We start from the raw sequence: 13,358 nt of genomic DNA, 5'->3' as shown, positions 1-13,358 counted from the left end.
GGAGTCCAATCAAGTTCTAGAAACATCTCAAGGATGATCAATGGAAACAGGATGCACCTGAGCTCAATTTCGAGTCTCATAGCAAAGGGTCTGAATACTGAATACTTAAACGGAAGTTATTTCCGTTTAGGCTATAATGTAACAAAATGTGGAAAAAGTCAGGTGGTTTGAATACTTTCCGAATGCACTGTACACTTAGACTCAGTTTATTAGGTACACCACCACATTCACCAAAATGGATCGCTCCTACAGTCAGTGAGTCACGTGGCTATGATCTGCTATAAAGCAGGCAGACAGGCATCAAGGCATTCAGTTACTGTTCGAGTGAACGTTAGACTTTGAGTGTGGTACGATCAACGGTGCTAGGTGCGCAGGGTCCAGTATATCAAACGGCCGCCCTCCTGGGCTTTTCACGCACAACAGTGTCTAGGATTTACCGAGAATGGCGCGACAAACAAAAAACATCCAGTCAGCGGTAGTCCTGTGGGCGAAAACAGCTCTTTTGATAAGAGAGGTCGAAGGAGAATTGCAAGAATTGTACAATGTAACAGGTGGGCCACCAACAGACAAATAACAGCGCAGTACAACAGTGGTGTGCAGAACTGCATCTCAGAACGCACAACTCGTCAATCCTTGTCCCAAATTTAAATAGGAAAACACTATATTTTGTGTGTCTTCTTCCTCTTCTTATCAAACTCCAACTGAGAATAAAGTAATATGAAATAGATATTATAATACTACTACACATGTCCTAACACTACCGTTTCAGTCTGCTATTCCTTGGCGACTATAGGATCAAGCATAATGCTGCCACCCGCTGTTCACCTTCTGCATGACACGGAACTGTACATCCTGAGTAGGCAAATAATACTTTGAGGCTACTTCAGTTAATAACTAGCCACAATCATGTGATTGTCTTGTTGGCTGAATTCCAAATGGTATTCAGCCAGTAGACAAAAACGATGTCCACTCTTGACGTGGCCGTATAAATGATGTCCACTCTTGACGTGGCCGTATAAATGATGTCCACTCTTGACGTTGCCGTATAAATGATGTCCACTCTTGACGTGGCCGTATAAATGATGTCCACTCTTGACGTGGCCGTATAAATGATGTCCACTTGTCACGTCCTGACCAGTAAAGGGGGTTATTTGTTATTGTAGTTTGGTCAGGACGTGGCAGGGGGGTGTTTTTTTATGTGGTTCGGGGTTTTTTGGGATGTGTGTTTATGTAGAGGGGTGTTTGTTTAGAGTATTCCGGGGTTTTCGGTTATGTTCTATGTATTTTAGTTCTATGCTCTGTCTATGTTGTGTATTTCTTTGTGTTGGCCTGGTATGGCTCTCAATCAGGAACAGCTGTACATCTTTGTTGCTGATTGGGAGTCATACTTAGGTAGCCCTGTTTTCACATGTCCCTTGAGGGAAGTTGTTTTTGCACTGCTAGGGTTAGCCTGCATTACTGTTCGTTCGTTTTCTTGTTTTGTTTCATTAAGTCTTCTAATAAAAGTTCATATGAGCACTCAAACCGCTGCGCCTTGGTCCACTATATACAACGACCGTTACACCACTCTTTACGTGGCCATATAAAGGTTATAGGAAGATATTACCACAGAAGTAATAGACCAAGATAGCAAGTAGAGCATTATAATAGAGTAGAATAGATTAGAATATAATATCCTTCATGGCAGCAGTTTCTGTGGTATAATGTAAACCCAGTAGACTAGAGACATTATGTAATAGGGTTGGTTATAAAGGTCACACTACTGTCAAAAGCAACTAATCCTTACCGTACTGGAGGCTTTGACCTTTCCAAAGTGCTCTGTTATGAGTTCCAAATGCTGCTGACCCCACACCGTGACAAGGCCTATAGAATATGCACACTAGCACATTCATAATAATAAAGAAGGTCAACTTACGTGTGAACATGGTGAGGAACCACGGAATGGCATAGAGCTGCAAGGTGAAAGAGAGACGATCTAGTCAATGAAATAAATAATGTCATGCATTTCTACTCTGTTCTGTGCATTACAGTAGTATTCTTTATGGAACATTCCTAGCTATACACTTTTGTTAGTACACATTCCAACCCAAAACACATCAAATCAATGTCATACAAAATCCACTAAACTGTTACATCGATTTAACTTTTTCAGCAGAGACATTTTGTAATTCAGCCACATCAGTCACACAAACTTTGTCTTATCTGATGTCTGCATAGCCTCTGTGTGTGTGTGGTGAGAGAGAGAGAGAGAGAGAGAGAGAGAGAGAGAGAGAGAGAGAGAGAGAGAGAGAGAGAGAGGTGGCAATAAGAACAAACTGCTGAGTACTTGAAGTCTATGGAGAAACGGATAACAATGAAATCTCGCTCTCTCCCTTTCCCTCCATCTTTCCCTCCTCCCTCCCACACACACACACACACACACACACCACAAACGATCAACCACCTGTTCCAGGGTTAGGGTTGGGGGGGGGATATTGCAATGGAATTGATTTCAGCTGGTTAATTGAATAGGTGAGGAAAACGCTAAGCGGGGCTGGTAGGCTGCCTTCCTGGAGCTGGCAGACCCCCTCCATACCCAAGGGTAATGAGTTACTCAGAGCCTCGGCCTCAATCTGAGCAGTCTCCTCCACAGAGCCCTGGCTAGGCCTCATGGGATTAGTTGTCGTAGAAAGGTGTGAATGGCTGCCAGGGGGGGGGGGCAAAATATATGTGGCCAAATTGAAAAAAGCCTAAATTGAACAAGCGGGCCGGGGAGTCTAGCCTACGTGCAGCATGGCAGTAGAGGTCCTATGGCTTGAAGCATTACAGGAGGAGACAGCTACAGTACACTGGGCTGGTGACTTATGTGTATTTGACAACATAGTATTATATGACATTGTCTGTTATTGTATAACCACCACAGCACACTGTACTTTGACACGTATACAGGGGAAATCAAACTGAGGGTTCATGTTGTGGTTACTGGGTAGTCTAACATTAGGGCTTTTTATAGCCTCCGTACGGATTTATTACTTTGAGAGAACAACACTCATGAAATCCCTCCATCTCTCCACACCCTGCGAACTTCAGAAGTTACTTATTTATGGTTTGGATAAAACTTCAAAACATTAAAAGCTGTATCAACACACCGAGTTCAAATATCATTATCACCGACCAGACTGGGAAAATAACATTCCAATCCGTCGCCTTTGAAAGGGAAGTTAAATACAAATAAAACAGCGGTTCACAAGTGTCGAGATGACATCATTAGAAAACCATGCACTCGGTTAACCTCTGAAGAGGCGGCTTGGAAACTAATGTCCACCAGCATCGTTGCTTGACGACAAAGGAAGAACCATTCTAAGAAATATGCTCAAGGTAATGCTTTGTAGCAGAAGAACAAATGCCTTTGTTGAAATGACTATGTAGATGTGGACAGAAAAGTTGGTTCTTTAATTGTTTTAGTGTGCCACTTCCTTTATTTCCCTAAAAGGAACCTGTAAAACACCCACAGGAAAACCAGTAAAACATCGAATTGTCATTATTTTCTCCCCACACTAAGTGTTTTCAGACAGGGACATCTTCTAATCACCATGGTTTCACTGATATTAGGTCTGTGGTTTCATGGTTTCAGGTTGTCATTGTAAATGAGAAATGCTTCTAAACTGACCCAGCTGGTTAAATAAATGTGAACTTGAAACAAAGTCAGTGTTTCATACAGGAGCGGAGTTACACACGTCATCAGACACGTCCACCATCCATCTTTAAAAACAGGGCACCATAAAACCCTGGCCCCTGTTTGATAGACTCAGCCTTTCTCTGGAAGAGGTCCCCAGGGCTGGTCCACTGAGGTGACACACATTCATCAGCACGATAACGCCTTGATTAGCGCCTATAGAGCCTTTAGCCTTGCTACGGTGTGACGAGAGAGAGAGTGTTCTGGAACGGGGGATGGAGGGCCGGGTGTCCGACGACCTTACGGCAAGGCCAGGCTGTCATTAGACCCAGAATACATTACCACAAATGTACTGAGTGGAGGCAACTTGGCCTTGGCCCAAAACTGAGAGGGGCCAACCGAACAAAAACTCTCAATGACAACCAGGATTCTATTAGAAGGGTGTGATCGTGGTGATTCTTTATCCCTGACCAGGGAGTCTGGGACTGGGCCAGATTCCAGACTTCTCCATCCTCCCCATTGTCCCTCACCTTTCACGATCTAAAAACTCACAGAAGGAAAGAAACGTTTTCTAATAAGTACCCTTCACCACTGTTCTGCTGTCAGATGTACAGTAGGGCCCCTCCAGTTAAGTACTTCCCCTCAGACTGTTCTGCTGTAGGACGTCTGTGTATAAAAACTTTTCAGCTCATCCACGACAACTGTTCCCTTATCAGTCATATGACGGTCAGCCCCCTCATGTCAGTTTTATGATCCTTTGGCACTGTTCTCCAGTCAGTTTTTACGTTAGGACGACGCAGCCCAGACGGCATTTCAGTGCTTACGTCAGGTATGAATCCGATCTCATTGAGGTGGTTGCTGAGCTCCGGGTCGTGGAAGGCGATCATCTGGGAGAAGACGGTGAGGTACTCTGAAACAGGTGCAGCACAGAGGGAGAGTTCAAATCTAGCGAGAAAGCAGTGGTGGTCCTATCTGAGGAACGCTATTCATGGGTGTCTGTTGCAAAACATTTAACTACGTTGTGCCATATTGAACAAGACCCAGAAGCTATTGTGACATCAGATTAGATTGGGCATTGTCTGTCGATATTTTGTACCAGGAATATAAAAGAGAGGTTTGTGTCGTGTATGGCCTCTACACAAAAACGTAACTGAGCTTCATTATTTTGATTCCAAAACAGAAGTACACTAAAATCCAAGACCGACCAACATTGGTGAGATTATATGAGACTGTGGCGGGACAATAAACAACATTCCACATTGAGTTCAAGTGTTGTGTTTGTTGTCCCAGATCACATTGTGGGACTATATCAACAATGGACTAATGTAACAAAAGATAGTTTGGGTGGAGTTTTCCTTTGAGTAATAAGGCAGAGAGACTGTAGTATATTGTGAATATCACACAAAAAAAGGGTGTTATTAGACAACTCATAGGTGCAGTTCTATAAATACACCTATCAGTGGCATACATTGAACATGTTTATGTAGATTAAAGACTGATTTATTGGGATGATGATGGAGGCTGCTTGTTATTCAAGTGTCACTGTACATGGAGGGACTCACCTTGGATAACGTGAGAGTTGTCCTTCAGGAAGAAGTTGTACAGGTATTTGGGGATGAAGGCCGACATGCAGGCGTACGCCAGGGCTGCAGACAACAAAGAGGAAGATGAGGAGAAGAGAGGAGTATCAGCGAGACACATTGTACTTCTGCAAATCAACAACTCCCCATTTTAAGAAGGTTTGAAATACCCTGACCTTCATTGTTGAAATTCAGCCAGAGGAATGGTGCACAAAGTGAATCCAAACCTGAACAAAATATGAGATACAATCGTAAACCACAACACTAGAATTGGATAGGCTAGATTGAAAATGTATGACTTGACTGCCACCTAGTGGTCTATTGACCACAACACAGTGTGGATGTGAGTCACTGCATCAGATTGTGACAGCAGAGAGAGACTCACCCTGCCAGTAGACCAGGTCAGGGTGAGACACCACCCAGGCCTTGAGCACACGCCTGAACTTCCTGTGGCCCTGTGGCGAGGACAGCAGCTCGTCATACTGGTGGCAGCGAGGGATGTCCACCTCAATCTGGAAGGAAGACACACACACACATTAGAAGTGTGTGAACCAAGGCATGTGATAGAAATCTGTTTAATATGACATTATAAAACTGCCAAAAATAATAACATTTGCCCATCAACTGATAACCAGTCGATAACGAGAAGAGGCGGTACCTGTCTGTCAGTGGGTATAGGGGTATCCTTATCAATGCTGTCATATTTGGCTTGAATGTCCCCCTGGAGAGAAAAATAAATTCTAATCAACCAAAATAGCTTCAGTATTAAATCAAAATCAGCAGTAAACCAAGTTCATAATCTCTATGGTTATCAGCTGTATTTATCTCCACAAACAAAACGATGTATTCCTCTATGGTTATCAGCTGTATTTATCTCCACAAACAAAACGATGTATTCCTCTATGGTTATCAGCTGTATTTATCTCCACAAACAAAACGATGTATTCCTCTATGGTTATCAGCTGTATTTATCTCCACAAACAAAACGATGTATTACTCTCTATGGTTATCAGCTGTATTTATCTCCACAAACAAAACCATAGAGAGGAATACATTGTTTTGTTTGTAGAGATAAATAAAGCTGATAACCACAGAGAGGAATACACTGTTATCTGCTTTATTTATCTCCACAAACAAAACAATGCATTTCTCTCTATGGTTATCAGCTTTATTTATCTCCACAAACAAAACAATGCATTTCTCTCTATGGTTATCAGCTTGATATATCTCCACAAACAAAACAATGTATTCTTCTCTATGGTTATCAGCTTTATTTATCTCTACAAATAAAACAATGCATTTCTCTCTATGGTTATCAGCTTGATATATCTCCACAAACAAAACAATGTATTCTTCTCTATGGTTATCAGCTTTATTTATCTCCACAAACAAAACAATGCATTTCTCTCTATGGTTATCAGCTTGATATATCTCCACAAACAAAACAATGCATTTCTCTCTATGGTTATCAGCTTTATTTATCTCCACAAACAAAACAATGCATTTCTCTCTATGGTTATCGGCTTGATATATCTCCACAAACAAAACAATGTATTCCTCTCTATGGTTATCAGTTTGTCCTACCTCGACTCCCAGGAGAGCAGCCCAGGCCAGTCCACGTATGAGAGGAGGAATGTCCACCCTCGCCTCCTTCCACACCAGGTTCTTCTTGTATGGGTATGCCTGTGGGACAAACAGCACAACCAGATCATTTTCTAATCATAAGATTAGATTCTATTGTAATTAAAACCTTTATTTATCCAGATAAGTCATTGAGAAGACACTGTATATTACTCATCTGGTTGATATAACACACAGCTCCACTTTAATTCAACACTTGATACAATCAAAACAGACACCAAGGCCTGGACACACCAATAGAAGACTTTAATAATCACCAGACAGGAACACAAATATGAGTAAAAGAGTGTGAGCTCAGGACAGGGTAAATGTGACTTTGGGTACACCTCGTCTTTCTATTCCTGGAATCATTGGGAACAGGGGGATCTTAAAAACTGCGGAGGAAGAGTGATTACATTTGTACTGGGTTGTGAGAGAATGGGTGTGTGTGTGTGTGTGTGTGTGTGTGTGTGTGTGTGTATGTATGTGTTAGAGCACAGACCTTGAGGAGCCTGTCGAAGAGGATGATGCGGATAAGTTGGTACTCTGTGTCCCTCTCCCTGATAATGAGTGGCAGCGTGACGGTGCAAGAAAGCTCATTGCTGCTGTTGGACTGGGACAGACTAGACTGTCTGGAGAGAGAGAGAGAGACAGACACACAGACACAGCGAGAGAGAGAGAGAGAGACACAGAGAGAGAGAAAGAGAGAGAAAGAGAGAGAAAGAGAGAGAAAGAGAGACAGACAGACAGACAGACAGACAGACAGACAGACAGACAGACAGACAGACAGACAGACAGACAGACAGACAGACAGACAGACAGACAGACAGACAGACAGACAGACAGACAGACAGACAGACAGACAGACAGACAGACAGACAGACAGACAGACAGACAGACAGACAGACAGACAGACAGAGAGAGACACAGAGAGAGAGAGCACGCGAGAGAGCGAGACAGAAGGGAACAGAAAAGTAAGAAGGGAACATTACACATCTCCATCAGTCATTGAAAAGAACAAGCCATAAAATGAAAAATAGAGAAGGGATGTGAGAGCTGAGGACAGATAGACCAAGTCAATACGTGACAAAAGACAAGTAAAAGATGAGGGGATTCATACTCGTCTTCCAATAAAGGGTAATATGCCTCTCCTGCCACATCTTTCAGTCTCTGAAAGAGAGAAGCCAGATTTTAATTCTCAACACAAATGTTCTGGTTCATTTCAGATTCAACCACGTGGAGAAAATAAACTGTTGTGTGGTGTTGGTAGTACACTGGTCATTACAGTCCAAGTAGAGACCTGTCGTGTGGTGTTGGTAGTACACTGGTCATTACAGTCCAAGTAGAGACCTGTCGTGTGGTGTTGGTAGTACACTGGTCATTACAGTCCAAGTAGAGACCTGTCGTGTGGTGTTGGTAGTACACTGGTCATTACAGTCCAAGTAGAGACCTGTCGTGTGGTGTTGGTAGAACACTGGTCATTACAGACCTAGTATAGACCTGTCGTGTGGTGTTGGTAGTACACTGGTCATTACAGACCTAGTAGAGACCTGTCGTGTGGTGTTGGTAGTACACTGGTCATTACAGACCTAGTAGAGACCTGTCGTGTGGTGTTGGTAGTACACTGGTCATTACAGACCTAGTATAGACCTGTCGTGTGGTGTTGGTAGAACACTGGTCATTACAGACCTAGTAGAGACCTGTCGTGTGGTGTTGGTAGTACACTGGTCATTACAGACCTAGTAGAGACCTGTCGTGTGGTGTTGGTAGAACACTGGTCATTACAGACCTAGTAGAGACCTGTCGTGTGGTGTTGGTAGTACACTGGTCATTACAGACCTAGTATAGACCTGTCGTGTGGTGTTGGTAGTACACTGGTCATTACAGACCTAGTAGAGACCTGTCGTGTGGTGTTGGTAGAACACTGGTCATTACAGACCTAGTAGAGACCTGTCGTGTGGTGTTGGTAGTACACTGGTCATTACAGACCTAGTAGAGACCTGTCGTGTGGTGTTGGTAGTACACTGGTCATTACAGACCTAGTAGAGACCTGTCGTGTGGTGTTGGTAGTACACTGGTCATTACAGACCTAGTAGAGACCTGTCGTGTGGTGTTGGTAGAACACTGGTCATTACAGACCTAGTAGAGACCTGTCGTGTGGTGTTGGTAGAACACTGGTCATTACAGACCTAGTAGAGACCTGTCGTGTGGTGTTGGTAGAACACTGGTCATTACAGACCTAGTAGAGACCTGTCGTGTGGTGTTGGTAGAACACTGGTCATTACAGACCTAGTAGAGACCTGTCGTGTGGTGTTGGTAGTACACTGGTCATTACAGACCTAGTAGAGACCTGTCGTGTGGTGTTGGTAGAACACTGGTCATTACAGACCTAGTATAGACCTGTCGTGTGGTGTTGGAAGAACACTGGTCATTACAGACCTAGTATAGACCTGTCGTGTGGTGTTGGTAGAACACTGGTCATTACAGACCTAGTAGAGACCTGTCGTGTGGTGTTGGTAGTACACTGGTCATTACAGACCTAGTAGAGACCTGTCGTGTGGTGTTGGTAGAACACTGGTCATTACAGACCTAGTAGAGACCTGTCGTGTGGTGTTGGTAGAACACTGGTCATTACAGACCTAGTAGAGACCTGTCGTGTGGTGTTGGTAGAACACTGGTCATTACAGACCTAGTAGAGACCTGTCGTGTGGTGTTGGTAGAACACTGGTCATTACAGACCTAGTATAGACCTGTCGTGTGGTGTTGGTAGTACACTGGTCATTACAGACCTAGTATAGACCTGTCGTGTGGTGTTGGTAGAACACTGGTCATTACAGACCTAGTAGAGACCTGTCGTGTGGTGTTGGTAGAACACTGGTCATTACAGACCTAGTAGAGACCTGTCGTGTGGTGTTGGTAGAACACTGGTCATTACAGACCTAGTATAGACCTGTCGTGTGGTGTTGGTAGTACACTGGTCATTACAGACCTAGTAGAGACCTGTCGTGTGGTGTTGGTAGAACACTGGTCATTACAGACCTAGTATAGACCTGTCGTGTGGTGTTGGTAGTACACTGGTCATTACAGACCTAGTAGAGACCTGTCGTGTGGTGTTGGTAGAACACTGGTCATTACAGACCTAGTATAGACCTGTCGTGTGGTGTTGGTAGAACACTGGTCATTACAGACCTAGTATAGACCTGTCGTGTGGTGTTGGTAGTACACTGGTCATTACAGACCTAGTATAGACCTGTCGTGTGGTGTTGGTAGTACACTGGTCATTACAGACCTAGTAGAGACCTGTCGTGTGTTGTTGGTAGTACACTGGTCATTACAGACCTAGTATAGACCTGTCGTGTGGTGTTGGTAGAACACTGGTCATTACAGACCTAGTAGAGACCTGTCGTGTGGTGTTGGTAGAACACTGGTCATTACAGACCTAGTAGAGACCTGTCGTGTGGTGTTGGTAGAACACTGGTCATTACAGACCTAGTATAGACCTGTCGTGTGGTGTTGGTAGTACACTGGTCATTACAGACCTAGTAGAGACCTGTCGTGTGGTGTTGGTAGAACACTGGTCATTACAGACCTAGTATAGACCTGTCGTGTGGTGTTGGTAGAACACTGGTCATTACAGACCTAGTAGAGACCAATGCACTACTACAATGTCTTGCTCCTGTTATTGTACGGTAATGTTAAATCTATTAGTCACAGTGGTGTGCTCACGTTCTTCAGCTGGCACAGAGACAGTGTGACGGTGGTGTCATCCAGGAGGAAGCTCCTGTCCCTGCCTTGGCCAAACGACTCCCCGTCCTCCAGCAGGAAACTAACACAGAGATTGAACTCAACATTTATTCATTCGGATGAGAAACTATAGAATAGCACGGATCTACTTATAAATAATATAGTTAACTATATATATTTTTTTATTTTATTTATTTATTTAACCTTTATTTAACTAGGCAAGTCAGTTAAGAACAAATTCTTATTTACAATGACGGCCTACACCGGCCAAACCCGGACAACTGTGCGCCGCCCTATGGGACTCCCAATCACGGCCGGTTGTGATACAGCCTGGATTAGAACCAGGGTGTCTGTAGTGACGTCTCTAGCACTGAGATGCAGTGCCTTAGACTATTGTGTCACTCGGGAGAACTAATTCAGATGTAAACATTATCCTAACTTTGTGCTTTGAGGGGAAAGGCATGATGTATATAACTACATCATCTGAAACAGAACAGTAGAAAGACATGCTGTATATAACTACATAATCTGAAACAGAACAGTAGAAAGACATGATGTATATAACTACATAATCTGAAACAGAACAGTAGAAAGACATGCTGTATATAACTACATTATCTGAAACAGAACAGTAGAAAGACATGCTGTAAATAACTACATAATCTGAAACAGAACAGTAGAAAGACATGCTGTATATAACTACATAATCTGAAACAGAACAGTAGAAAGACATGCTGTAAATAACTACATAATCTGAAACAGAACAGTAGAAAGACATGCTGTATATAACTACATCATCTGAAACAGAACAGTAGAAAGACATGCTGTAAATAACTACATTATCTGAAACAGAACAGTAGAAAGACATGCTGTATATAACTACATAATCTGAAACAGAACAGTAGAAAGACATGCTGTATATAACTACATAATCTGAAACAGAACAGTAGAAAGACATGCTGTATATAACTACATAATCTGAAACAGAACAGTAGAAAGACATGCTGTAAATAACTACATAATCTGAAACAGAACAGTAGAAAGACATGCTGTATATAACTACATCATCTGAAACAGAACAGTAGAAAGAAGTGCTGTATATAACTACATAATCTGAAACAGAACAGTAGAAAGACATGCTGTATATAACTACATAATCTGAAACAGAACAGTAGAAAGACATGCTGTAAATAACTACATAATCTGAAACAGAACAGTAGAAAGACATGCTGTATATAACTACATAATCTGAAACAGAACAGTAGAAAGACATGCTGTAAATAACTACATAATCTGAAACAGAACAGTAGAAAGACATGCTGTATATAACTACATCATCTGAAACAGAACAGTAGAAAGAAGTGCTGTATATAACTACATAATCTGAAACAGAACAGTAGAAAGACATGCTGTATATAACTACATAATCTGAAACAGAACAGTAGAAAGACATGCTGTAAATAACTACATAATCTGAAACAGAACAGTAGAAAGACATGCTGTAAATAACTACATTATCTGAAACAGAACAGTAGAAAGACATGCTGTATATAACTACATAATCTGAAACAGAACAGTAGAAAGACATGCTGTATATAACTACATTATCTGAAACAGAACAGTAGAAAGACATGCTGTGTATAACTACATTATCTGAAAGAGTCCACTAGGTAGAAAGGGTGTGTTGTACAGTACTTGGGCAGGGTGCAGACGGGAGGCTTGGACTGGATGATCTCCTTGTTGGTCAGTTCCTTCTCCAGGTCTCCTCCCGCCAAACACCACAGGTGGTACACCTCGTCTATGGCCCTCTCCCCCAGGTACTCCTCATCATTATCTGGGACATGATTGACAGATTGATTTAACTGTCTAATACATTCAAAATAAGTCACATTTCAATGAATGTCATTTTATGCAGGATAGTCCAATCGATAACAATTGCCACTGTTTTTCAGGCATTCCTGGGTTCCATTAAATCCCACACTAAGCATCAAGGATGATACACTGTGGTCCTCTACATGGTAAAATGTGGTCGTCTGAGATGTATCCTTTATCCATAGAGCCAGGTCTATGATGGTAAACAACAATTTATAATGTATGTGGGTCCGTAAGTGTGTGCTTGCTTGTGTGTGTGTCCATGTGTGTGTCCATGCGTGGGTGTGCCCATGTCAGGGCATGCATGTGTGCACTGACCTTTGCAGAGCTGGCTGATGTCCTCTGGTAGTTCCAGGTGGGCACAGCGCAGGGAGGAGGAGAACAGCCCGACGGGCTGCTGGAACGGGGCGTAGAGACACGACACGCCCTCAAACACTGGGTCAACCAGCAGCTCTGCAGGGGTGGGTCTGGATGGAAGCACAGAGTGAAATGTCAAACTTTTTGAACATGCATCAAAAACATAGACGCACTTCATCAAAGGTTCAGATTGCACGACAAAAATGTTATGTGAAGTGTTCTCAAATGTTCTCTCTAAAACGTACCATGTCCTCATTTGGGCATGTTTAAGATCACTTTCCCCTGTTATTACCCTGTTATTACCCTGCACATAGTTCAGCTGCATGACAAAAGTACCTGGAGAAGGAATGGAGAATGGGCCTCCCAACAGGAAATGATAGCCAACACAACAGAGTCCAATCCACATGATATAAAACATCTCTGGTCGAGTTACCTTCTGGAGGGCAGGAAGGTCAGGCATTTCCTTAATAATGTTAGGACGTTCTCAGGCAGCTCCTGTAACAGAACGTTGACAATCACATTAGTTATGC

The 13,358-nt window shown here is 42.8% G+C and overlaps 2 protein-coding genes across 3 annotated transcripts in view; both read right to left on the bottom strand.

The window, feature by feature from the left end:
- LOC106610360 (TBC domain-containing protein kinase-like protein) overlaps window positions 1-13,358 on the bottom strand; it is a 68,118-nt gene that overhangs the window by 40,994 nt on the left and 13,766 nt on the right. For both annotated transcript variants that reach the window (XM_014209681.2, XM_045722872.1), the window contains exons 9-21: window positions 13,262-13,323; window positions 12,790-12,938; window positions 12,295-12,433; window positions 10,582-10,681; window positions 7,976-8,025; window positions 7,358-7,487; window positions 6,820-6,918; window positions 5,894-5,956; window positions 5,621-5,747; window positions 5,412-5,462; window positions 5,218-5,301; window positions 4,480-4,565; window positions 1,916-1,952 (exon numbers count right to left, since the gene is read on the bottom strand). In XM_014209681.2, coding sequence (XP_014065156.2) covers window positions 1,916-1,952; window positions 4,480-4,565; window positions 5,218-5,301; window positions 5,412-5,462; window positions 5,621-5,747; window positions 5,894-5,956; window positions 6,820-6,918; window positions 7,358-7,487; window positions 7,976-8,025; window positions 10,582-10,681; window positions 12,295-12,433; window positions 12,790-12,938; window positions 13,262-13,323 — 1,177 coding nt within the window. The remainder of the gene's footprint in view (window positions 1-1,915; window positions 1,953-4,479; window positions 4,566-5,217; window positions 5,302-5,411; window positions 5,463-5,620; window positions 5,748-5,893; window positions 5,957-6,819; window positions 6,919-7,357; window positions 7,488-7,975; window positions 8,026-10,581; window positions 10,682-12,294; window positions 12,434-12,789; window positions 12,939-13,261; window positions 13,324-13,358) is intronic.
- Window positions 10,694-12,280, bottom strand: LOC106610361 (uncharacterized). The gene is made up of 2 exons (XM_014209682.2): window positions 11,156-12,280; window positions 10,694-11,065 (listed from the first exon to the last, which is right to left on the bottom strand). The coding sequence occupies exons 1-2, from the start codon at window positions 12,230-12,232 to the stop codon at window positions 10,985-10,987; spliced, it is 1,158 nt and encodes a 385-aa protein (XP_014065157.2). The 5' UTR covers window positions 12,233-12,280; the 3' UTR covers window positions 10,694-10,984.

Source organism: Salmo salar, chromosome ssa08 (genome assembly GCF_905237065.1).
Source record: "Salmo salar chromosome ssa08, Ssal_v3.1, whole genome shotgun sequence".
NCBI classification, from domain to species: Eukaryota; Metazoa; Chordata; class Actinopteri; order Salmoniformes; family Salmonidae; genus Salmo; species Salmo salar.
Note: the sequence above shows the minus strand (reverse complement) of the source record. Positions and strands in the feature narration are given on the sequence as shown.

Excerpts from the sequence above, each read along its gene's own strand:
- LOC106610361 (XM_014209682.2), bottom strand. The coding sequence starts at position 12,232 with ATGTCTTTCTACTGTTCTGTTTCAGATAATGTAGTTATATACAGCATG. Across the intron at positions 11,066-11,155 it reads CAGATTATGTAGTTATATAC|ATCATGCCTTTCCCCTCAAA; the intron begins ATCATGTCTTTC and ends GTAGTTATATAC.